Genomic DNA, 26,654 nt, shown 5'->3' with positions numbered 1-26,654 from the left:
TACAAAGTATACAAACAAAAAAATTATGAGTAATACTGATCCACTGATATTGATCGTTTTGGGATTTGTTGTAGTTTACTTTACAGTGATTTGTGTATATTATGAGAAAAGAGCTACAAAAAGATACCGCTCTTCCTTATACACTATTTATCTGCTGTTTGTATTTAATTTTTGCATTTATTTTGTGACCTTAATTATCTTCTTCCCATTTTTATCCTAACAATTCTTCATAAATAGTGTTACTGCATCTGCATTTACAATTCTTTGAAATTGTACTCTTCGCTTTATAGACAAACTTAATTGGTGAGGATGGTTTATTGCTGTCATTTGAGCATCCTTTCTCAGATAAACTATTTATTATAGGCTCATATATAAGCCAGTTAGATTTAGAAATAAACTCTCAGTTAGTGTCACACTATGGCTTTCAATTCTTGGTGGTGATGTTACTGTGGTGATGAAACCAAATCTGGGCATCAGTAACCCTATGTGCTCTCAATCAGATTTATTGGGGTCCACCTCAATAGCTGAGTGGTCAGCGCAGCAGAATGCCATGCAAAGGGGCCCGGGTTCGATTCCTGGCTGGGTTGGGGATTTTCTCCTCGCAGGGACTGGGTGTTGTGTTGTCTTCATCATCATCTCATCACCATCGACATGCAAGTCACTGAAGTGGCGTCAACTAAAAAGACTTGCACCAGATGACCAGTCTACCTAACGGGAGGTCTAGCCACATGACATTTCATTTCATTTCATTTCAGTCAGATCTATCAGAACTGAAATCTCCATATACAGTAATTTCTGAGTTATTACTAACAAATCTTATTAGTATCCTCTCTAATTGTCTAGTGAAGTTCAGAGCATTTGCCAAAAAGGGATGTGTGCACTGTCAGAATTGCTATCTTGTATATTTTAACTCTGTTGCTGAAGTAATTTAATTGGATGGATAAAAAATCTACTCACCAAGCAGTGGCAGAACACACACATAAAAGAGGGTTGTAATTAGGCAAGCTTTTGGAGCTAGTGGCTATTCCTTCAGTCAGAATGGTTGAAGAGAAAGGAAGGAGAGGGGGTGAAGGGAAAGGACTGGGGAGGTCAAGGAAAAGGGGGAGATTTTGGGAAAGTCTCCCAGAAACATGGATGAGGGGAGACTTACCGCATGGGATGAGCATCTAGCTACTGCCACATTCATTTGACATATTATGTATGGGTGGGACTCACAGGGCACATCTTCTTGATTTTTTTAGGCAGCCAAAAGGTGATTTTAATCCCATGTTTGTTTAAGATTCAACAGTTTTACCAAGAACAATCAAAGCAGCAAATTAATCATAAAGATTATGTGGCTGTATGTATAGTTATTTGGAAAAACTTTCTTTTATAAACATTTGCCCTAGAAAGCCTAGTAAAGATATTGGAAATCACAGGGATTATGCAAAGAGTGCTCTGATTACAGTGAATGCTTCTTGGAATTAGTTCAGCAACTAGCTTCTTATTAGGTGCATTCAGCTGTTTGTGGTGTGAGTACACACCCATGTGAGGTTGCTCACACTGTTAAGTGACTCCTACAGCTCTGTATTTACATGTTAAACGGAATGTTGATTGCTGCTGAAACTATTATCATCATATTTCCTTACTTGCGCATTAAATTTTATTGTACTTATTCCTTTGATTTTCATTTCTTGTATGTCATTACTCTTTCCCACTTAACCACTCTGTAAAATTCCCTTTGTTTCACTTCTAGGTTATTTAAATGCAAGTCACACTTAACACTTTCTGTTTAAATATTTAACAGGTTCAAAGTTCACTGGCAACTCAAGAGCAGAATTCATATGGTAGGGCTGGAGCCGTGGTGGAAGAAGTACTCAGTGCTGTTCGCACAGTTGTTGCATTTGCTGGTCAACAAAAGGAAGTAGACAGGTGAATCACCATCTTTTTTCTGATTTATCATCTTTACATAAAATAAACAGAAGAAATATTGAATTTAATTGATGAAAGGAGAAAATATAAAAATGCAGTAAATGAAGCAGGCAAAAAGGAATACAAACGTCTCAAAAATGAAATCGACAGGAAGTGCAAAATGGCTAAGCAGGGATGGCTAGAGGACAAATGTAAGGATGTAGAGGCTTATCTCACTAGGGGTAAGATAGATACTGCCTACAGGAAAATTAAAGAGACCTTTGGAGATAAGAGAACCACATGTATGAATACCAAGAGCTCAGATGGAAACCCAGTTCTAAGCAAAAAGGGAAAGCAGAAAGGTGGAAGGAGTATATAGAGAGTCTATACAAGGGTGATGCACTTGAGGACAATATTATGGAAATGGAAGAGGATGTAGGTGAAGATGAAATGGGAGATATGATACTGCGTGAAGAGTTTGACAGAGCACTGAAGGACCTGAGTCGAAACAAGGCCCCCAGAGTAGACAACATTCCATTGGAACTACTGACGGCCTTGGGAGAGCCAGTCCTGACAAAACTCTACCATCTGGTGAGCAAGATGTATGAAACAGGCGAAATACCCTCAGACTTCATGAAGAATATAATAATTCCAATCCCAAAGAAAGCAGGTGTTGACAGATGTGAAAATTACCGAACAATCAGTTTAATAAGCCACAGCTGCAAAGTACTAACACGAATTCTTTACAGACGAATGGAAAAACTAGTAGAAGCCGACCTCAGGGAAGATCAGTTTGGATTCCGTAGAAATACTGGAACACGTGAGGCAATACTGACCTTACGACTTATCTTAGAAGAAAGATTAAGGAAAGGCAAACCTACGTTTCTAGCATTTGTAGACCTAGAGAAAGCTTTTGACAATGTTGACTGGAATACTCTCTTTCAAATTCTAAAGGTGGCAGTGGTAAAATACAGGGAGCGAAAGGCTATTTACAATTTGTACAGAAACCAGATGGCAGTTATAAGAGTTGAGGGACATGAAAGGGAAGCAGTGGTTGGGAAGGGAGTAAGACAGGGTTGTAGCCTCTCCCCGATGTTATTCAATCTCTATATTGAGCAAGCAGTAAAGGAAACAAAAGAAAAATTTGGAGTAGGTATTAAAATCCATGGAGAAGAAATAAAAACTTTGAGGTTCGCCGATGACATTGTAATTCTGTCAGAGACAGCAAAGGACTTGGAAGAGCAGTTGAATGGAATGGATGGTGTCTTGAAGGGAGGATATAAGATGAACATCAACAAAAGCAAAACGAGGATAATGGAATGTAGTCGAGTTAAGTCGGGTGATGCTGAGGGAATTAGATTAGGAAATGAGACACTTAAAGTAGTAAAGGAGTTTTGCTATTTGGGGAGCAAAATAACTGATGATGGACGAAGTAGAGAGGATATAAAATGTAGACTGGCAATGGCAAGGAAAGCGTTTCTGAAGAAGAGAAATTTGTTAACATCGAGTATAGATTTAAGTGTCAGGAAGTTATTTCTGAAAGTATTTGTATGGAGTGTAGCCATGTATGGAAGTGAAACATGGACGGTAAATAGTTTGGACAAGAAGAGAATAGAAGCTTTTGAAATGTGGTGCTACAGAAGAATGCTGAAGATTAGATGGGTAGATCACATAACTAATGAGGAAGTATTGAATAGGATTGGGGAGAAGAGGATTTTGTGGCACAACTTGACCAGAAGAAGGGATCGGTTGGTAGGACATGTTCTGAGGCATCAAGGGATCACCAATTTAGTATTGGAGGGCAGTGTGGAGGGTAAAAATCATAGGGGGAGACCAAGAGATGAATACACTAAGCAGATTCAGAAGGATGTAGGTTGCAGTAGGTACTGGGAGATGAAGAAGCTTGTACTGGATAGAGTAGCATGGAGAGCTGCATCAAACCAGTCTCAGGACTGAAGACCACAACAACAACAACAACAACATAAAATAAATCACAGTTGTCATGCAGCTAATAGTGTGTGTGTAAGGTGTTTATCATTTTATTGAGAAAGTAAGAAAGATTAAAAGTCTTCTCTACACTTGTTAACTTATAAAATTTTATTGAGATGTCTACATGTACAAAAAAAACTCATACATTTTTTTTTAAATCTTCCTTTCATTTTGGATCTACTGACAAATGTTCCTGATTAATATTAATTTCTTGTACTATATTGTACTAATAGCACCATCATGGATGCTTAAAATAAAAGTAGACTTTAATTTTCAGTACAACTCTTAAATTGAAGAATCAAATCTGTCTCATTTAGAGAAACGTAATTGACTTGAACTAAATTGTTTTATATGAGGCATCCTGAAAAGTAATGCTTCCAAATTTTTTTATGTGAAAACTCTTAAAACTTTTTAAGTAAAACAAACATTATTAGCATGTTTGGTCTCCATATCTACATAGTCACTTTGGCTACGAACATATTTCTCCCAATGAAAGACCAGACTGTTGATAGCATCACTGTAGAATGTTTGACTTTGTTGACCACACCTCTGCTTTCACTACTTCATCACTGTCAATGTGAAGAACTTGAAGGTATTCTTTAAGTTCTGGAAACAGCTGAAGATTGGCTGGGACGAGTCGGGACTGTATAAAGGATGATCAGTTATATTGTACTCAAGACATTGGAGTGTTGCAGATGTCACAGTGCTTATTTGTGGTGTGGCATTGTTATGCTGAAGGAGAGAGAGCTCCCGGTGTGAATGAACTCTTCAAATTCAAAACTCAATTACAGCACACTGTTCTTCAAGCACCAACATAGTTACATTATACACCATCAAGTTAAACACTACAATTTGGAGCCCTATGGTGGCAGAGGGTTGCGAGTGGTAGACATGAATAATAAAGGTGTAGAGTGGTAATAATATTCATTTTATTTAATAAGTTTTAAAAATTTTCACTTAAAAACAGAGGCATTAATTTTCACCCCATTCCTGTAAATAGTATTTAAAAATATTGGAAATTTTATTTTATAGAGCATATTCTAACGCTATTGTAAGTGACAAATTTCTTTTATTGACTGCAAAGACTGTTCATTGTTACACAAAGACCTAAACTACATCAAGACTTGTCTATATAAATTAACAATAAAACAGCAGAATTCTTTCACAATTTTCCTACCTAGTCATTGACATGTTGCAGTAAATGAATTTAAATTATTTACTCCAAAGCAATTATGAAAAAGGGAAATATGAAATATGTTCAAAAATCTCTTTTTTCCTTCCAGGTATAAAGACAAGCTGGTTTTAGCTGAAAAAATGGGAATCAAGAGAGGAATGTTCACTGGTATTGGTGCAGCAACAATGTGGTTCATTACATACTGCAGTTATGCACTGGCATTCTGGTATGGAGTCACACTCATAATTGACTCAAGAGTTATGGGTGACTATGAGTACACTCCAGCTGTTCTTATCATTGTGAGTCAAATTTTATTTTAATGTCCTCCTTTTTTTGTGGACTGTGGGGGGGGGGGGGAGGAGAAGACAGATGTACAGCACCCTGTATGTTAATTACTTCTGTAAATGCACATTGGATGTGGAATGCAGCAATAAAAATATCTCAGTCATAAACAACATAATTAAAATTTAACTACATGAATTATAATAGAATACTACTCAGCACAGAGAGGAGGCATAGAGCAGCATGTAGGCCCATGTAAAAGTAAATTGTTTATTATTCTTCAGCTTCCTGACTACGTATTTCAATAGATGAAGAAATACACATTAGTGCATGCAAAACGTACACATACATGATCACTATTGTCTCTGGGCACCAAGAGAGCCTTGTGGAAATTAGGCACCACAGGGATTAACCAAACAATGCTTTCACTATTCTAAATGCTTCTGAAAATGTCATACTGGAAACATTCAGGTACAGAACATGTCAAATATAGTGGAATCATTTGACAGACACAGCATCAGCACTTCCCATAAAATTTGGCAAACAGTAGAAATAAACTGCCCAAATAATGAAATACAAGAAGTTGAAACTGTTCAGTTTTCAGGACTGCAGGTTGATTATAACCTTAATAGAAAACCGTATACTTTAGTCACAATAAAACACTTTAGTTCACTTTCATTTGGAGTGCACGTGATTACTGCTATAGGAGACTTACAACTGGAGAAACTAGTTTATTCTGCATATTTACATTATCAAATGAGTTACAGAATAATTTTTAGAGAAACTCAGTTTAGAGGGATTGTATTTTCAGCACACAGAAGTATGTTATAAGAATTATACATTGTTTTGTAGAATGTCCCCCTGAGAGCTCTTCAATAAAGTTAGTATTTTGACAGATGCTTCAATATATACATATTCATCAACATCCTTTATCATTGCCAATATTTTCTTTCTTTCAAAAAATAATAAAAATCATGAATGGGACTAAAAGCAACCTCTGCAAGGACTTCGAGGGCTTAACTTTAGCATAAGAAGGAATCAGATACATGGATGTACTTGAGTTCAGCAACGTCCCAAGATCACTTTAAATGTCTTGTACATAATGTGATAGAGCTTGAGATAACACTAGAAAACTATCTGATGGGTAGTTCTTTCTTCATAAGAACTTCTATTATTAATGTTACATGTTCTTTTATAGTTTAACATCAGCATTGTAATACCATAATATTTCAAAATCAATAGCGTTAAGGTATCATATTTTATTAAACCTAAATAATATGTATGTCTTTGACTTCTTTTCCCATTTCAAAGATCCTTCTCCATGGGATCCATGGAATACAATTTTACAATTTAATGTAAAGCAGTAGTAATGCTGTTGCCCATCACAAAAGGACATCTCTTCATAAATGTCTTTTCCTACCCTGAAATCTCATCATCAATAACGACATTTTTCTGACAAACTGTATATCTGTTGCAATAATGACCCACAGTAGTCGCTCTTTTACATTTATTTTCTGCTTCCAGTTTTAAGTAACTATTAATTCTCATGTGGTACATTTAAAAAATAAATAAACAAATAATAAAAAAGGAGAAATAAGATCTTCTAATATAGTGCTTGAGAATGAGCCATTTGTTGAAACTGATAGCAGTAAATAAAATATGAAAAAAGCAACTCTAGTTGCTCATTATTACAATAATATACAATCACACAATTTGCTGAGGTTGCAAAACAACATACACAAGAAGTACCACATATCTTATTTTCACATTTCCTCCTATTTTCTGTGCCTATACTTTTATCCTGGCATTTCTTCTCTCTCAGTCCCTGCATCCTGCTATCACTCATCATCATAATTGACAATGGTATTATCATCTTTGTCATCAGCCATTTGACATTTGACATTCTCTCCTGAATAAAAATGTCATCTGTTCTTTTCTATGCATTTTGCTTAGTAACATGCATCCATGTTGCTCCTGCATGTTTCCAGTTTTGTGTAGCCACCTTCAATAGGACACTATCTCAGTTTATTCTCAGTTCTCAGAAATTAGGAAAGAACTTTCTTGGCCTACCTGCTGTATGTGGGTAATTGTCCTGTCCATCTCAGTTTCGTTCTCTTTGTAATCATAATTATGTCTTTCAGTCAAGTCTGTCCTTTGATCTGTTTGTTTGTTTTCCTGTCTGTCATTGTAATTCATAATGTTTATTTTTCCTTCGAGTAATGTTCCATTTTTATTTTTATTGAACCTCACACTGCAGTGCTCAGTTATGTCTTGTAAGGTGTCTCTTAATTTATTTTCTAGTAGCTAAATCTTCAGAATAGATGTTGTTGGAAATATTTGCAGGCTTTACTGACAGATTCACTGATTATACTCACACATGATGAAATTAAAGTCAGTAGATCATCATTGGTTGGCACTTACTTTTTGAAAACATATTTTTATTTTATTTTATTTTATTTATGTGCGTATTCCAAAGGACCTTTTATGCATATGGGACACAAAGGTTTGGAATGAATCAAAGTATATATAAATGTAAATTATGTAGAACATATAACAATGGAAAGTACAGTTAATCTACAAAAATAGTAGCAGAGATAATAAAAACATTAAATTAAAATAAAAGCTGAAGCAAAGTGAAAAAGGGACATAATACAAGGATGAGCAAATGTTGCACACCAATATGTAACAAAGAAACAATAAAAATATATGAGATAAGAGGTCTACACATCTCTGTTACATAATGCATCTAGTGAATAAAAATTTTTATTGAGTAAATACATCTTAATTTTACTTTTAAATATTGTGCTGTTACTACACAGACCTTTGGTGTTATTTTACAGTGAATTAAATATCTCAATACTGGAATACCATACATCTTTCTGTACCCAGATTAGAGTTTTGAAAGCGCAATGGAGGTCAGCCTTTCTTTTTTTATTGTGATCATGACACTTTTCACTGGTTTCATAGTGCAAAGGATCATCAGTCATGATGCTCATAATGAAATAAACATACTGGGAATTGGTGGCAAGTTTACCAAGTTTCATAAAAAGTAACAGTAGGTTGACAATCTGCCTATTGGCTTCTGTCTCGGGTTCTTCGGCCGACATTTACCTGATGATTTTCATGACGTTTTGCCAGCATGAGTGACTGACATTGTCAAAGCTTCACTCCCCACTACCGGCGGTGAACAGGAGCTGAGCTCGTGGCTGCAGACTATATGTACCTGGCGTACCAATGTCCGAGGGCTTCTCCGCGGTCATTGCCAGTGCAGTTCTCCTCTTGCTACCTGCAACGGTCATTCGCTGCAGTACGGGAAGCCAGGATCCATTTACCTTAAGGCTTTCCTCTTTGTTGTTGAAGCTATTTGCATGTTCAACAAGAAAGAGGAAAGGTTTAAGGTAAACAGATCCTGGCTTCCCATACTGCCGTGAATGACTGTCACAGGTAGCAAGAGGAGAACTGCACTGGAAATTACCACAGAGAAGCCCTCGGACGTTGGCGCGCCAGGTACATATAGTCTGCGGCCATGAGCTCAGCTCCAGTTCAATGCCAGCCACTTGTGCTGGCAAAACATCAGTAAAATCATCAGATGAATGTAGGCCAAAGAACCCAAGACAGAATCCAATAGGCAGTCTGTCAACAAGTGGCCATGAAAGCCTTAACAATTTCGTGTAACTGTAGGTTCTTTGGAGAATCAGATAACATATTTCTGCAAAAAGAAAACTTTCTTTGGTGTAGGTGAACTGCCCCAGAACATAATTCCAAAGACATAATGGTGTGAAAGTACTCAAAATAAGTGGGATTTTTGACACTGATGTCTTCAATATGTGAGACTGACCTAAAGGCAAAAGTATCAGAAGTCAATCTTTTCATGATCTGGAATTTATGATCTACTATTGATATGGTGGGCTACAAAATTGGTGCAGTATACCCTTTGTATTTGCTGACTGTCGTGTACAATAGGCTTCTGCTGTGAGATTTTTTTTATCAGAATTGAACAGGATATGATTAGTTTTGCTCTGATTTACCAACAGTGAGTTTACTTTGAATCAGGTTAAGAGATCTGAGAGTAATTTGTTGCCATCAGCCTCTAGACTGGTGGAATGTTTGTTGTTTATCACAGTGCTAGATCACCAGTAAATGTAGTGAACTTACAAGTTTTGTATGACAAGGATAAGTCATTTATATACCATATTTACCCAAGTATAAGATGACCCTGGATGTAAGACAGCTACCCCCTTTTTTAGGAGGCTCCTTGAGAAAAATATTAACATATTCTGACTAATTAAAATCATGGGCTGTTTTACTGGCATAAAGTATCTGCCAAAATGTTAACATTATACATATTCCAAACTTATGGCATTTATTGATTGTCTACATTTTGATAATTCTAGGAAAAATAAAATAAACAAAAAGAAATGGTTTACATTAATTTTTGGACCATTTTCTTTTCTATTTTTTATATACTAACCATATTGTCTGTGGTATCAATATTTTTAATCCTCATTGCCATTGTCATAATAGCACTGCTGTGAAATTTATACCCTTGTTGTCACAAATATTTGGCTGATTCTGTCCACTGTGTTGCTATTTCTGTGGTTGTCATTACAGTGGGCTTGAGAAAACAGAAGTTTTTTTCTGAATATGTACTGAATTTCACTTCTGTATTGATGTGAGAATATTACAACATCCCTTGCTTCCAAACACATTGCCTGCCCAACACTCTCTCACTGACTGCTCAGAACCAGCTTACACATCCCCCTTTCATTACCATTGTACTTCACAATGAGCACCAACAATGCTGCAGCAAGAAACATGCAAGTAAACCACTGACCTCTATCTAGACTTTTACTGTCTCCTGCCGAAATGAATACTGTTGTTGAGTGTTTGTCCAATTTTAAAGTCAGTTCAGTTCTGTCTACAAATGGATTCAGGCAAACCACAGTTTAAACATGTTGGATGTTTATAAAAAGTCAAAGTATGTGATATGGATTTCCACAGTTGGCAACATAACAAAATTCGCTGCTCACTCACCGCTCCCCTCCCTGAAATCGTCCTAGCTCTCTGCCAAGCAGGTGTAACTGTTCCTGTTCCAACCATTGCATAGTGCTGAGTTTGAGCAGCTGTGAAAAACAGACTGCAATATCTGCTAGTGTGTGGGTCATATGTAACAACACGAACTAATCCATAATTAAGAGATTACAATTATGATTCAGTCCCATTCTTGAACTTTCACTCATACCATGATCTAGTGATATCTATTGGTGCTATCTCTATGATGGGTCTTGCTGCTGTAATTTGTCCTCATGATAACAGTTACAGTCAGTTTCATGTGATTTATTTCCTTTGTTAGACATTCCATTTTGGATTAATTTTCCTTCTTGTTTCAATTGAATGTCACCATCATGTTCTAAATTTGATTAAAAGCTGATAATGTTTTTACCCAGTATTCTAATATGCAAACACCTAGCAAATTTCTCATTTGCAATCCACTCAGTAAATCACTACAGTCTTTCATAACCAAATAAAATATTGATGTTGGTTCTGAATCAACTAATGTTTTTTGAAGGACAATATTTCCATATTCGAATGTTACCTTTACTTAAAAAGCAGCATTAAATTTTCTATGCGATATCTGTACATGTAAGAAAACATCTATTGTGAACCTTTTTGCATACAACAGAAGTTTGCAAGATGATAGAATTTAATACTATTTCCTCCTGTGTTTCACAGAATTGTCAAATTTTGATCAGAACAATTGGTTGTTGTTGTGGCTAGTTTATAGTTTCTCACATAACTCTTTACATTAACACTATGTAATTTTGTGTCACACAATTGGTTCAGCCATGTTGATACCATATCAAGCACTCTGGTGTGTTAGGAAATCTCAAACCTGCTGTAATTTGAGTATCATTTGCCGAGCCCTACCCTTCTCAATTCTTTAAAATAAACTTGCATGTGATCTCAGTGGCCAAAGATTCCTCTCTAAATGTGAGATGACCCCTATAAATGTAAGACCACCCCTATATAATCTATTAAACAACATAAAAAAGTTGACCTCAGCAGCAATAGTTTAATCTGTGAATATAAGGTGATCTTGATTTTTTTGAATGAGGAGTTTAGAAAAAAACCTTATCTTATATTCAGGTAAATACAATACGTGAGAAACAGCAGTAGATGAAGGACAGATCATTAAGAGACTCCATGGAGTGCAGTGCCCCACTTGGTCTCTATCCCATTATCCACTTTGCTGATCTCACCCAAAAGTACCTTCTGTTTCCTGTCTTGGAGGTTGTATTTTTCAAAAATTCCATTATAAATAACCTATCTACCAGTAAAATTCAACTGTAATACTTACTGTAACACTTTCTTAGTAACTAAGCTTAACAGGTCATCGATTTCCAATAGAATTCCTTGGAAGAGAGTCCACAGTGTTCCTACAAAAACCTAGATTATCATGGTCTGAGTCATATTGTGAAACATTTATATTACAGTCAACTTATATCTCACATAAGAACAAAGTAAGGCAATACAAAATACTTTAGTGCATGTAGAGAATCAAATGTGAGATGAGAAACAAAAACACTTATGTTTCTTACTTTCTCTCTCCTTTATTTTACTCATTAAAGTCTCTGTGTGTAGGTTCTCTTTGGTATGCTTGGTGGAGCATTCAATATGGGAATGGGGCTGCCCCACCTTGAAGCATTTAGTGTTGCGTGTGGTGCTGCAGCTGCTGTGTTCTCTGTCATCGAGAGAGTTCCTCAGATTGACAGCCTTAGTGAGTCTGGCAAAAGACCAGATAGTGTTGTGGGAGATATACAACTCACTGATGTTTACTTCCAATACCCGTCTAGACCAGATGTTCCGGTAAGTATTAATCATTTCAGTTATTCTCTTCTCTTGAATCCAAAATTGGTTTGTAAAGATATCACTCACTTTCACAAGGTAATATGAGTTCTTATCCACAAGTGATTTTGTTTGGAAAGTAAGAGAGAAACACCACTCAACAATAAAAGACCATTCAAAAAGTGTAAAAATTTTTTGTGGCTTGTGGGGAAATATTGTATTTGGCTTTCAGTGCAATGCAAGACTATTACCAATAGGAAGGATTTTTTTCTGGAGTGCATAAGACCCAAAAAACTGCACAAATTTCTAACAATACACATGGTCCCAGGATGAACAAATGTCCTTTGGTCAGTATACACTAATCAAACAAATGAGTCTCCACATTAAAATTAGTAAGAGCTGACATCTTCAGACAATTTCTGAAACCTTTATAAAAAGAATTTATAAAGTTGTTTGCCTCGATCACAATTATACATTACTTTGCAATTTATCACTAGTTTTAGTTGCTAGACAGCCATTTTCAGATCTGTAAAAATAACAATAAACAAAACAATGGCCTTAAGTTTTGCAATCTTTAGGAAAATACATTATTTCAGAGCAGTAAACATTAAGTAGTGAAAACATGCTGCTCATGCTAGAGATTTTGTGGCTATGTACATTTATTTATATAGTACTGAGATACACTTTCAGCCATTGCTACTGTAGCCTACAGTGTGCATAGACACAGAACCTGTATCAGGATTGGTAGGTTTTCACTACTTCATGTATTATTCTGAAACACCATAATATATATCTTAAAGACTGTAAAATTCATGCTAACTTAAATATAATTTCATGATTACTGCTATGGAAGCCTAGTAACTGAAATTAGTAATCATTTGTAAAGTAATGTATTATTGAGGTTTAGAAACGTGTTGTGATTTCATTAAAAAACATAAAAGTTTAAGTAACGCACAAGAGTTTCCTGATTTGAGCTACAAGATTCATTACTTCTAGGGAAAGATGATTTGACATCAGCTGCTCACCACTTACAAATATGACCCAGGAAATGAAATTGTTCTCTGACAGGTGGCTAATTGAAAAGTTGGCATAATAACAAAACAAGAAAATGTAATGTGATGTGATGTTCAAGACCACTTTTATACATTAACACAAATAAAATAATAGAAACATACATGTTGTAGAGATACACCAGAATGTCAGTTTTAGCAGGTATTAATGAACCAACTACAGGGCCCTAATAATGCAGAAAGTTAATATTAGACTGCAGTTCACTGGAGAGATTCTAAAACATATAGCTTATGTTAAATCAGTTTACTTACCATCTACTATATTAGCCAAACTATGCTTGAAAAATGTTTGTTTGTCTGCAATTTCTTATCATTACCAAACCACAAAAATGAATGAGACTGAATGAAGTCGTGAAACATATGTTTTGTTTGACTCAAGTATGTTACTTGTGCCTCACAGAAGAAAGCGTAGGTATGGTATGAAGCACCATCAAGAGACCAACTCATAAAATTTAAAAACTTTCTGAGAGGAATGTAAGTGGATATGATAAATTGATGTATTGCTTTGTCCTAAAGCGCATGTTATGACTGCTTGTATTGCAGTGCAGTTCTTTGGAGAACTCATGTTTAAACACAGTAATTTTGATGGTAATATCTTTACTGAAATTGCTGAATGTTTGATCGGTCTTATGGTAACACTTAACCAAAAATATGTGTCTTTTTGTGTAGGTATAAGATATGAAAAACATTTTATAGAAATTAACATAATGAATTCATTTATTTTCCTTTAGTTTTTCTTTCACTTGCAGGGCATTTTACATCAAAGCTCTGAATGCAGATATGTTACAAACAATGTTTCAAGAGTCACTTTTTACCAATATCTTTCTTTTCAGGTCCTTCAGGGATTAAATCTCAGAATCAAACATGGAGAAACAGTTGCATTAGTTGGTAGCTCAGGATGTGGAAAATCAACTGTTATCCAACTTATTCAGCGATTATATGATCCTGTCCAAGGAAAGGTATGTTCGTAACTTGTAGAATTTTTCATACACTGTGAGCACAAATGCACAACATAATATCTCTTACAGTTGGCTGTACTGCATATGTTTCTCAGTTTTGAAATATATGGTCTCTTAGTTCTGAATTGATAGGGAATAAGGTACTGTGTTTATCACTTCACATAATTGGAGCTACATGTATAAATGAAGAGTAAAGTCTGTTATAAATTTAAGAAAATTTCACCGAACAAAATGATAGTATTTGGCGTGGTTTCATAAATATGCCACAAATTCACACCTGTATCTTGGAATATATTATTCAGTTGACTAAAGTCTTCAACAAAGAATATTAAAACATTTGTTCCATTTAGATATATTAAAATGTACATATGTAAAGGGCTCTTATGAAGTACTTAGCAGGTGTTTATTATTCATACTTTCAAATATAAAAAATACAGAAGTTACATTAGGTCTACTACTTGGAAAGGCACTCGATTTACTTAGCCATTGCATGAGCTAACTTGCCCACATGACATTGTGCAGTCATGTTCCAATTCAAAATAGCATGCATTTTTGCATCGCAGTGTGATCACAAAAAGGGTTTGTGGAAAATACCTACTCAGGAAGCCATGACAACTTGTTGGTAATGGCGTTACTTTTGCTGACAGTGAGAATGAGAAAGGTGTGATAGCACTAAAAGAGAAAGCTATGGAAGATGCAAGCAAATGTTAACAAGCACAAATTAAGTACGTCAGTGATATACAAATTACAGGAGAGGGACACAATGCCGAGTGCAGTAGGATTCAGATATCAAACCTAAACCAGAATAAGTAAAATGCACACAATAAATATTTCATTAATGATACAGACAAATGTTCTGTTAGACAGCAATTTCCATAATATTGTGAACAATACAAGGAAGTACCATCTTTGCAAAGACTTCACAGCATTTGTTGCATAGTACTAGAATTCCAGAACAGCAAGGAAACTGAGTTTAAAAGATGTCAGAATGAATGAGTCAGTATGTTAAGATGAAATAACAAACTTGCAAAAAGAGCATACTACATAAGATTTTTATGAAAATTGAAGCATCAGAACTAAAGCAGCCAGTAGTTTATTTAGAGAAACCATTGATTTGTTCACTTTACACTGTGAATAAATGTTGCAAAGTGACGTTTGTCAAGAGCATTGTCAAACAACAGTGTTGCTCAAAATTTCATTGTTTTGAATGCAGTGTTTTGTTTTGTATTCACTTCTTCTCTATACAACATGAAAACGTCAGAGTAACACATAGGAATGGAGAGATAAACCTTAATAATGTGTGGAGACATGGACAGCTGAATTTTTGGCATCAATTAAAGAGCAACAGCCCTTCTTGACTCTTTCACTGACAAAATTCTGCTAGAAGACGATTCCCTCCTATTTCTGCCTTCTGCCATACCATCTAGACCTAAATCTTATAGAACTGGTTAGGAATCTTGCAAAGAATAAGATTCCGTGTTGTAATACAACAAGTGTCTTGCTCTCTAACCCCACCCCCACCCCCTCCGGTCCCCCCAAAAAAGAATAATAGTTGATTCTTTTGTTGCTGATAGAAGAATGTTAGTGTATGTTGGCCTGGTGCAAACTTTTTGATGTATGAGGGTGTTGAAAAATAATACCTTCAAATTTTTTATTCTGTTCTCAATATAGATTGAGATATTACATGTCATATATATTACTCAGTCAACTTTCCTACTTCACTGATGCAAGTTTTAAAATGGTGGTGTGTAATGTAACTATGCCAATGAGTTTCTAACTGCAGAAAGCATGCCAATTGAAATTCATAGAAGAATGAAAGCTGTCTATTTGCTGATTGTATCAACATCAGTAATGTGAGCTGTTGGGTTTTTCATGATGTTAATGAAGGAAATAGTGGTGTTAATCTCAACATGTGTAACAGAGCTCAGAATGGACCACCGTGAATGGCAACCAACGAGACTCATCAGAACTGGGTTGTTGATCTCATCAGAGAAAGTAATGGGATAACACAGACACAGTTCTCAAGTAAGTTTGGCATGTAACAAGAGCATGTACAGACCGTCGTTGCACAACTGTAATACAGAGAACTGTGTGCCTAGTGGGTGCTCGAATACTCATTCCAAATGTGAAACAGAGGCTATAGGACATCTGTCAACAATTTCTTTTGCATTTTGAGCATGAGTGTGATGGGTTATTTAAAAACATTGAAAAAGGTGATGAAAGTTAGGTTCACCATTCTGACCCCCCCAAAAAAGAGATCAATGGAGTTCCACCATAAATGATCTCTCTTACCAAAACAGTTCAAGACCATACCTTCAGAAGGCAAAGTGATGCCCAAAGTGTTCTGGGATATTCGAGGTTTGGTGCAATTGGAATTGATGCCTAGAGACACCACCATAAACTTTGCAAGGTACTGTGAGACTCAGAAAACTGAAAGCATGAATTTGAAGAGTTTTTCCATGCATGGAACACCCTCTGCTTCAACATGACAGTGCCAGACTACACATGACCACTGTGACAACTGCAACAGTCCGATGCCTTGAGTTCACTATCATCAGTCGCCTTCCATACAGTCCTGATTTTACACCATCCAATTTTCATCTGTTTCCAAAATTTAAAGAATACCTTTGGGAACTTCGTTTTTAGATAGTGATGAAGTGGTGCAAGTGGAGGAGAGGTTGTGGCTCCCTCACCATAGTCAAACATTCTGTAGTGATGTTGTCAACAAACTGGTGTCTTGTTGGGAGAAATTTGTTCATCTCTGGGGTGACTACATTGAGAAATTAATATATAGATTGAATAATAAAGATGTAGTATGCTGAAGATGTTTGTTTTATTTGAAAAGCATTGAGAGTTTTCACGTAAAAAATTCAGTCATTGCTTTTCAGCAGGCTCATGTAAAATACTACTTCAGTGACATGCAAATCACTTTCACTGCTTTTATATTTGAGTAGCTCTTCTATTGGCCTCACAAGGCTGAGGTGACCTACTTCTATAACTTTCTATTACAGAAAAAATTGATGTTGTCATTGAAAACTGAACCAAGAACCTCTGCATCACTAGCCATAATGCTATTAATTTGCTTATAGTATTGTGACATTAGGTTTTAGTGTTTATGACATTATAAAACTAGAAAGACAAAGGAAGTGTGTGATGACTGCTGTAGGAGAGATACTTTCACAGACGAGGAAATTGAAAATGTTACAAAATCTGTTGGCATAGATTGAAACAAAGAGTTGGCATTAATATCCACTACTGAAACAGCAGATGATGACTCAGCATACACAACTGTTTAAAATATTGACATTATTGGAAAACCTGAAACTTCGCTCATCTCAGACACAGTTTTTATTGATGAAAATTGCTTATGATTTTGGTATTACATCATTTTCAAAGGCAAATTTTAAAAATATCTCATTATCCAGTGTGAATCATAGTCAAGTGGTTTACAGCAAATGGTGAGGCTCAATGTACCCGTATGTCAATTTGCAAACATTATTTTAGCATGAAGATTATGTTATATTTTTAAAGTTTCCTTTGAAAATAATGTAAAATCAACATGCATATGGCAGTTAAAAAGTCCTGTGAAGTTAAGTCTAGTGAACATTAAATCCATTTCATATTTACTGAACAACTGATTAGACAGTCTCCAAATGTCTTTTTAAAAAGGTTTATGATTACCTGTGCAAACTGGGCTGGACATCCCTCATGTTGGTGCCACATCAATTACTTTCAGTTCAGTGGGACCTTTCAGTAATTGTGATGCCATATGTTTTAGAAAGTATAGGTACTTGTGGCAGTTTACAGTCACAATGAAACAACAGCGACCAATTAAATGATTCTTGAAAAATCCAGCCACACATTGACAGACAAAAGTTATTTATCTACTTCTCTTGTCTAGCAAGGATTCCCAACTGACCATAAGAGAATATTACAAAGATTGATTAATATTACAAAGATTGATTTGAACTTGGTCCGTAAACAATGTTTCAAGCATAAATAAAATCTTGCATATAAAGGATGCATCATTTTGCAGTTTTTGTAGTCATCATTTAAAGAATCATAGCCAACTTCAAATGCCACTGCTGTGTAACTTTTGACAGAGCGAAATGTGAAAAGGATGAAATATGTGATGTTTAAAGCTTTCCCGGCATACTGATTGTTCCATAAAAACAGCTGAACTCTGCTTGGAATCCTGTTATAGAGAAACTTCGTAGTCGACATAGTTATCTGCATAAAGATGGAAATCGACCTGATACCAATATGCCAGGCTTTCACAGTGGAGAGCGCGAGGCGCAGCGCATGGAGCTGTTATGAACAGCACATGCGCAATGTCACCTCAGTACGGCTTTAAATAGTAGAGCTCAGCGTGTACTCGCCAGTACTACTACAGTGGCACTCACCTGAAGATGGCCAGAAGACTCTGCACCAAAATATTGTGGCAGGACATTACTGATATCCGGCAGTTCTCCCATGTTTTTATGGAACAGGATGAAATATGTTGGACTATGGTATTTGCAGAATATTCCTTTAGCTAATCCCAGTCACATATTCAAGCTGCCTCATAGCCATATATGTATTGTGTATTACCAATGATGAAATGTTATCTGTATTTTCTGATCAGTTGTTGTTCTTTTTCATTGGTGTGCTTTATTTTTCACATTTTCAGTTCATTAATTTTTTAATAATGTTTGTGAAGACAGATTGTTAGGATAGGGAACAATCATGGTACATTGTAGCATGCAAGTGTATTACTACTGCAATAGTTTGATGGTATTTCTCTCAAATGAAAACCATATCCATTCTTTCGAATGTTGCGTACACTGTGAAAGTATGAACAGCTTTGTAAGTAAGTTTTCTGATCACCACAACAGCAGAGCACAGACTGATGGTCTTCAAGTGTGCAGGTAAACTCATGAATCATACCTGAGTTAGTTGCTCCCTCACATTTTTTAAAAAAATGTCAGTGTTGTAGTTGAGCAGCCATGAATGTCAAAAGTTACATGCATATGTCAGAAAATTTGCCTTCTTGTCCACTATAACTTAGCAAAAGCCACACTTCAGTATGTTTAGTCATATTGGATATATTTGGGTTTACACCAGATTTTTAATTCTGCAACTTACAACTATTTGCACTTTTGGAATTGCTCCAGCCTTGCATTTTATCTGGTAGTTCTTGTCATATAGCCCCACATTAAACCCTGGATGCAAGCTAGAGTCTATGTTATCTCGACAGGAGCTCCACTCTCAGATGCAATGGAGTCTTCTGTAATTGAGTGGGATGTTGGTGTTTATGATGTTGGTGCTGCTATTGAGTATCATATTGCTGTTACTTGTTGTTATTGCCACTCCTACTGCTGTTGGTACTGCTGTTACTGTCTCTAGAGTTGCATGTGCTATTTCTTTGGTGTTGGTACCACTGCCGTTAGGACTGCTAATGTTTGTACACATGGTACTGGTGCATTCTCCTTTGCAGTTTTCTCTTTTTGACCAAGCATTTTGGAGGCTGCTCCTGTTCTATTCATGGTAGATTTATTTACGGTGTGGCTACCTTCAAAATAATAGCTGACTTAACTGGCTTGTAATGATACATTATCATTTTGCTTGCTGAGAGTCTCCACTTTCATTAATTTTTTCACTCAGAAGTGTGTTGCCTTTCTTATTTAGACTTGTGCTACATTTTATGTAATTGCATCACTCAAGAAAGTTTTGACTTTTATGTGTGAAATTTGGATTTGGTTTGCAAATTTTCTTGAAGTGTCTGTTAACTGTACTGTCTTCAATATTTACACACAAAGTGGGTATGAGATCATTCTTGTCTGGTATTCCAGCAACAATTTCACTTTACAGAATTATTATTCATTCTGTGACAGAATGTGCAATAATTTGAAATATCCCAGTGGGTTAAAACTGTATACCAGACATAACTCAAATCTGGAACCTCTGCTGTTGTGGATACGTGCTCTACAAACTGAGCTAGTCAAGCATGGCTCATGACCTACCCTCAAAGCTCTATTTCCACCAGGACCTCTCTCCTATCTTCCAAACTTCACAGAAGTTCTCCTGCATATCTCACATGACTATCCCTCCTGAAACAAAAGGTATTGTTGGGAAATGGCTTAATCACATCATGGGAAATTGTTTCCATAATGAATTTTCCTTCTGCAGTGAACTGTGTGCTGATGTGAAATGTCCTGGCAGATTAAAACTTAGTCCCACTCTGAGAAACTAATAATGTATTTCTGTTCAGCAAAGACTGCCTTAAATGAAAATAATTAAGAAAAAATAAATGTTGAGAAAGAAATTTCTATCAAAAAGAAATCTGTATTACATTAATAAAACTAAAACTAAACAATTCCTATTGTTTTATTCATATGTATCATGAGGTGTTATATATTCCATGAACAAGATATTAATGTTCCTCACACAAATAACACTAAAACTAGGCCACAGTAAACAGGTGACAGAAAAATCAAATGTGAAGCAGAACTATAACTAACACTACAGCTGTCAGGTATGTACCATCCAAATACTTAGAAAATGCTTGTTTTTTATAATTCAGATTGGCAATCTTTTGACCATCCAATTAAAGAGGAAACTCATTTTTATTAGTGATAAGAACTAATGATTATAATCTGTCCCTGACACTCATAATCAATAACTTTATTAATTCTCCCAAATTGCATTTTGGGCAGTTTTACTTTATCAGTTCATGTACAATATATTAAGGTTGATTATAAAACTTGATCATGGAGTGTTACAGTAAGGACACATAGAATTGTTGGTTTTAACAATTGCTATTTAAAATGCATTGTACATGTAATAAACTAAATATGTTTAACAGTAATATCAAACTATTTTCCACCTTAAAGGTCTTTCTTGATGGAACTGATGTGAAAGAGTTAAATGTGAATTGGTTGAGAAACCAAATAGGAGTTGTTGGCCAAGAACCTGTTCTCTTTGCTACTACAATAGGAGAGAATATTCGATATGGGAGAGAAAATGCAACACAGGATGAAATTGAAATGGCTGCCAAAGAAGCAAATGCACATGATTTCATAACAAAATTACCTCAGGTAAGTTTTGTAAGTTGTTTAGTATTTAATACTTTTTGTGATGTTACCACTCTTCTGTTTTGACCAGTTTTCATTGTTAATACTAGTAGATGAAACAGAGAGAAAGAGAGAGCGAGCGAGTTTGTGTGTGTGTGTGTGTGTGTGTGTGTGTGTGTGTGTGTGTGTGTTTGTGAAGAATGGAAATGCCAAGCAATGGTTCCCTCTGGAGTTCCAAGGGCCATTTGTCAGAGTTTCCTTTATAGTTGATGCACAGCTTGTCTGGTAAGCAGACTGCATGTAAGCTTATGTCTATATAAGTAAAACATCTTTGTAATAGAATGAGATGATTTGGTTTTCAAAAATAATAAAAACTGTTGGAGATGTGAACAGACGAAACAACAAGTGTCTGGAAAATGCTGTGATGTCAACAGTTGTGGAAACAACAGATTGTCATGCACCATAAAGATGATACATTGAGTTGTAGACAGGCACAATGAAAAGACTGTTTCACACTAAGCTTTTGATGAAAGCATTTTTCAGAAAAGAAAGAAAAAGATGCACACATTCACATGAGCAGACATGCCTCACACACACACACACACACACACACACACACACACACACACATACGTGACAACTACTGCTCTTGCCAGATTGCAACTGTTGTATTGAATGTAAGTGCCAATGAGGAGTCGGACAGGGAAGAGGGAGAGACAGTAGAAGATGGCTGGGAGGGAGCACCACGTGGTAGCACATGCAGGGACTAGAAGGCGGCTGCATAAGATTGCCAGGGGCAGTGTTAGGAGGCCATGTGTATAGGGGGGTGGGGGGAAGCAGAAAAGAAGACGAGCAGAGAAGGGAAAAGACTGTTTGGTGCATTGGCAGAGAGAGTGCACAATGAGGATGAAGAGACATGAATTGAGAGGAGGTCATAGAACAGAGGGGGTGGAAACTGTTGGATGGTGGGCGTGGGGTAATAGGGTTATCATAGGTAGAGGCTGGAATAACTTCAGGAGCAGAGAATGTGTTGTAAGGGTGACCCCCATCTGTTGTTGTTGTTGTGGTCTTCAGTCCAGAGACTGGTATGATGCAGCTCTCCATGCTACTCTATCCTGTGCAAGCTTCTTCACCTCCCAGTACCTACTGCAACCTACATCCTTCTGAATCTGCTTAGTGTATTCATCTCTTGGTCTCCTTCCATGACTTTTATCCTCCACACTGCCCTCCAATACTAAATTGGTGGTCCCATGATGCCTCAGAACATGTCCTACCAACCGATCCCTTCTTCTAGTCAAGGTGTGCCGCAAATTTCTCTTCTCCCTAATTCTATTCAATGCCTCCTCATTAGTTATGTGATCTACACATCTAATCTTCAGCATTCTTCTGTAGCATCACATTTTGAAAGCTTCTATTCTCTTCTTGTCCAAGCTATTTATCGTCCACGTTTCACTTCCATACATGGCCACACTCTATACAAATACTTTCAAAAACAACTTCCTAACACTTAAATCTATACTCGATGTTAACAAATTTCTCTTCTTCAGAAACACTTTCCTTGCCATTGCCAATCTACATTTTATATCCTCTCTACTTCGACCATCATCAGTTATTTTGCTCCCCAAATAGCAAAACTCCTTTACTACTTAAAGTGTCTCATTTCCTAATCTAATACCCTCAGCATCACCTGATTTAATTCAGCAACATACCATTATCCTCATTTTGCTTTTGAGTCAACATTGCCGTCCCCTTTTGCTTTCTGTTTTAACTTTCTGCATTTTTTACGCCATTTTCCACTTTAAATCACCATTTTATCGCCTGTTTTTTCTTGTTTCTTTCTTATTCCTTTTCTTAAAAAAAAGTCTGTAGGCTGTAGAGCAGCGTAGTAAGCTGCTGCCAGCCCGCCCCCTTCAGGGGGAATTGAAAATCAATAAAGAAGAAAAAAAAAATTGCTTTTGTTGATGTTCATCTTATATCCTCCTTTCAAGACACTGTCCATTCCATTCAGCTGCTCTTCCAGGTCCTTTGCTGTCTCTGTCCTTTGTCCATCTGTACAGTTCAGAAAAGTTGGTGCTCGAGGGGAGGGCCAAAATGGACCGGGATGGAAGCTGCCATTAAAATCTATCATTATATATGTTCAGCTGCATGTTGTGCCACAGGGTGATCCACTTTGCTCCCGACCAAAGTTTGGCAGAGACCATTCATTGTGATGTACATTTGGTTGGTAATCATACCAATGAAAAGGCTGTGTGGTGATCGCAGATGAGTTGGTATATGACACAGCTGCTTTCACAGGTGGCCCACCCTCTGATGGCGTAGAATAAACCTGTAACAAGACTGGATTAGGAAGTTCTGAGTGGCTGGATTGGGCAGGTCTGCCATCTGGCTCTTCCACAGGGATAGAATTCCTGAGTTAAGGGGCTGGGATTGGGACTGGCATAGGGATGGACAAGGGTGTTTTGGACGTTGTGTGAACAATGGAAGACCACTTTAGTAGGGGTGAAAATAGTCTAGGATATGAGGTACCTCATTTCAGGGCATGATAATAGATAATCAGAGCTCTGACAAAGGATGTGGTTCAGTTGTTCCAGTCCAGGGTGGTAATGACTGACAAGGAGAGGGAACTCCGTTATAGCTGGTACTTATAGGAGGATTGGGAGTGTGTCTGGAAATGGCACAGGAAATCTTTTTGTGAACTAAGACTGGGGTTAATGCCTGTCTGTGAAGGCCTTGGTGAGAGCTTCAGCATATTGGACAAAGGAGTTCTTGTCACTGCACATACACTATCTCTGCATGACCAGGCTGTATGGAAGGGTTCTTTGGTGTGGAAGGTATGGCAGCTTTCAAAATTGCAGGTACCAATGGGGTTTATACACTCTTCATTCTGTATTCACTGGATTCACAGAAGATGAACAAGAGGTACCGAATCACACAGTCCAAGTGTAGTCCAGGTCTGAGGTGGTAGTTGTCATCACAAGGCAGCTGGCGTAAAATGTGGACTCTACAGAGCACCAGTAAGAACTGCCATTCCCAGCAGAGTGCGCACTTACATCAGGCATGTTGACCATACAATCCCTCCATATGATGCGACAATTGCTTTGAGGACATGGCTGCTTTTTGGTGTTTGTCTTGTGATGACCATTTGCAGCTTGCAGTGCCATTGACAATGTGAGTGACACGTAAGGATTGATTTCAGATAGTTGTAATAACTGCATTTTGCTGTCGAAGTCATCCCACCTGAAAATGGCAGACAGGGGCAGAAGCAGTGCAGTGTGGCGGTGTTCTGCATGGGAGCTGGGAGAACCATCATAGGTGCTGATTTGGGGACAATCAACATCTCTAAGTCAACAATCCCAGGACTGTCAGGAGCAGACACAGCTGTGCATGGAGCAGCCACTGGAGATGGATCCACCTCTACTGGAACTGGAACAGAGACTGATGGGGCCGCTGGGGTCCCCTCCATGACACCTAGGGCAGTGAGGACCTAGCTGGGATGAAGTGGAGCTGGTGGCTGTCCCTGCAGAGTGTGAGTCAGTAAAACATCCAGGGCTGGGGGTACTGAGTGTAGTGATCTGGGGCATAGCTGGTTTGGTGGTGCCACATGGTCCCCAGCAGATAACTCATACATCCAGTGACCATGAGAGCTGTGAACTGTATCAGAAACCCAGTGAATGATCGCACCCACAGTGGTGCGCTGAGCTAAAACTGGCGACGAGTCTGAGGCAGGAGGGCCAAGGTCATCGTGGAGACAGCAGTGTAATAAGAGTCCATATCAGCCACCCATGTAACAACTCAGTAGGCCACTTCCCAGTGATGGTTGTGGCCTAATAGGTGGCTGTAAATAATGTGAGGGCCCCATCCATGGAAAGAGAGTGTGCCACGGCCGATGTCTTCTCCTTAAAAGTCTGCACCATCTGTTCCACTTCCCCTTGTATTGCAGGTGAAATGGATTGGTGAGTAGGTGTGATCACTTGGAGCTAACAAAAAAGGGCAAACTGTGCTGAAGTAAACTGGCTGTCATTGTTCAAGACAATGATAGACAGGAGACCCTCAATAGCAAAGATGTGAGACAAGGCTTTAATGACATTTGCTGATGTGGTATAGGGGACTGCATGGATATAAGAAAACTTGGAGAATGAGTCAACCAGAATAAGCCACAGTTGCTGCAACAAAGGGCTGGCAAAGTCAATGTAAAGACGCTCCCAGGGGCCTGCTGGGGCTGGGGCAGAAAAGCCTTGGGGGAAGCTGGTTGCTGGCAGGCTCATGAGCTACAGGACTGAGCCGTTGATTCAATATCCCTGTCAATAGCCAGCCAATAGGGATATCTATGGGCCAGCTGCTTCATAAGTAAAACACCCCAATGTAGGAGGTCAAGGACCTTTGGAATGTAGTGCTGATGAAATAATTATCTGAGACCAGTTTTATTCTATCTGGAGGAGGAGATTGGTCTATCTGGAAGAGGAGTACCCCATCATATAGGGAGAGGTGGGGCAGGAGATGAAGCATGTCATCGCGGACCATGGGTGTCCTGAGCAATTTCTGTGGTCAACCATGCTTAATCCACTGGACAATAGAATAGTATGTTGGTTTCACTCATATCTGAGCCACAACCACTAGTACATCAAGGGAGAACTCCTAAAGGGTCAGGTCTAGTTGAAAAACAATGACTCCCTGAATGTCAAACTTGGGATCCAAGCCAGCCGGCAGGCAAGATAGAGCATCGGCATTTTCACAGCAACTGGAAGGTTTGTAGAGAATGTTGTACCAATATGTGGACAGAAACAAAGCTGAGCATCAAAGCTTTTGTGCTGTTTTGTCTGGGAGTCCGGACCGAGGACCAAACAAGGTGAGTAATAGCTTGTGGCTCATCATTAACTGAAACTTCACATTGTACAGACAGGTATGGAACTTCTTCAGTGCATTGGCAATAGCTAATTTCTCCTTCTTGGTCTGCGAGTAGTTGCGATGAGTGAGCCTGGGTGAGAGTTTTGAAAATGAAAGCAATTGTGTATTCAGAGCCATCCAGGTCTGGTGGGAGAGCACTGCACTCACTCCAAACTGTGATGTATCAGCAGTGACAAGAAGGAGGTTTCCTGCCCTGTACAGGACAAGGCACAGTGCTGATTGCAGAATCTGCTTTAGCACTAAAAATGCCACCTCACTCATAAGTGACCACATGAAGTGAGACCCCTTCTTACCCAGGGCATTCAGGGGGTTGGTGAGCTTGGCAGCCTGGGGGATAAAATGATTGTAATAGCTAATCTTCCCCAGAAAGAACTGTAGTTCTTTCAGAGTTTAAGGGTCAAACGTGTAATCAATGGCTCACATGTGGTCTCTGGTCAGACAGATGCTTTGCTTATACAGGAGGAATCGAAGGTACTCCACTGAGGAC

At 37.7% G+C, this 26,654-nt stretch overlaps 1 protein-coding gene across 3 annotated transcripts in view; it reads left to right on the top strand.

Annotated features, from left to right (window-relative positions):
- LOC126412474 (multidrug resistance protein homolog 49-like) overlaps nt 1–26,654 on the top strand; it is a 370,600-nt gene that overhangs the window by 190,335 nt on the left and 153,611 nt on the right. For all 3 annotated transcript variants that reach the window (XM_050082087.1, XM_050082086.1, XM_050082088.1), the window contains 5 exons: nt 1,787–1,911; nt 5,163–5,352; nt 11,978–12,202; nt 14,085–14,210; nt 21,083–21,286. In XM_050082087.1, coding sequence (XP_049938044.1) covers nt 1,787–1,911; nt 5,163–5,352; nt 11,978–12,202; nt 14,085–14,210; nt 21,083–21,286 — 870 coding nt within the window. The remainder of the gene's footprint in view (nt 1–1,786; nt 1,912–5,162; nt 5,353–11,977; nt 12,203–14,084; nt 14,211–21,082; nt 21,287–26,654) is intronic.

This window comes from Schistocerca serialis, chromosome 7 (assembly GCF_023864345.2).
Source record: "Schistocerca serialis cubense isolate TAMUIC-IGC-003099 chromosome 7, iqSchSeri2.2, whole genome shotgun sequence".
NCBI classification, from domain to species: Eukaryota; Metazoa; Arthropoda; class Insecta; order Orthoptera; family Acrididae; genus Schistocerca; species Schistocerca serialis.
The sequence above is the reverse complement of the archived record's forward strand: the minus strand, read 5'-3'. Positions and strand labels throughout refer to the sequence as shown.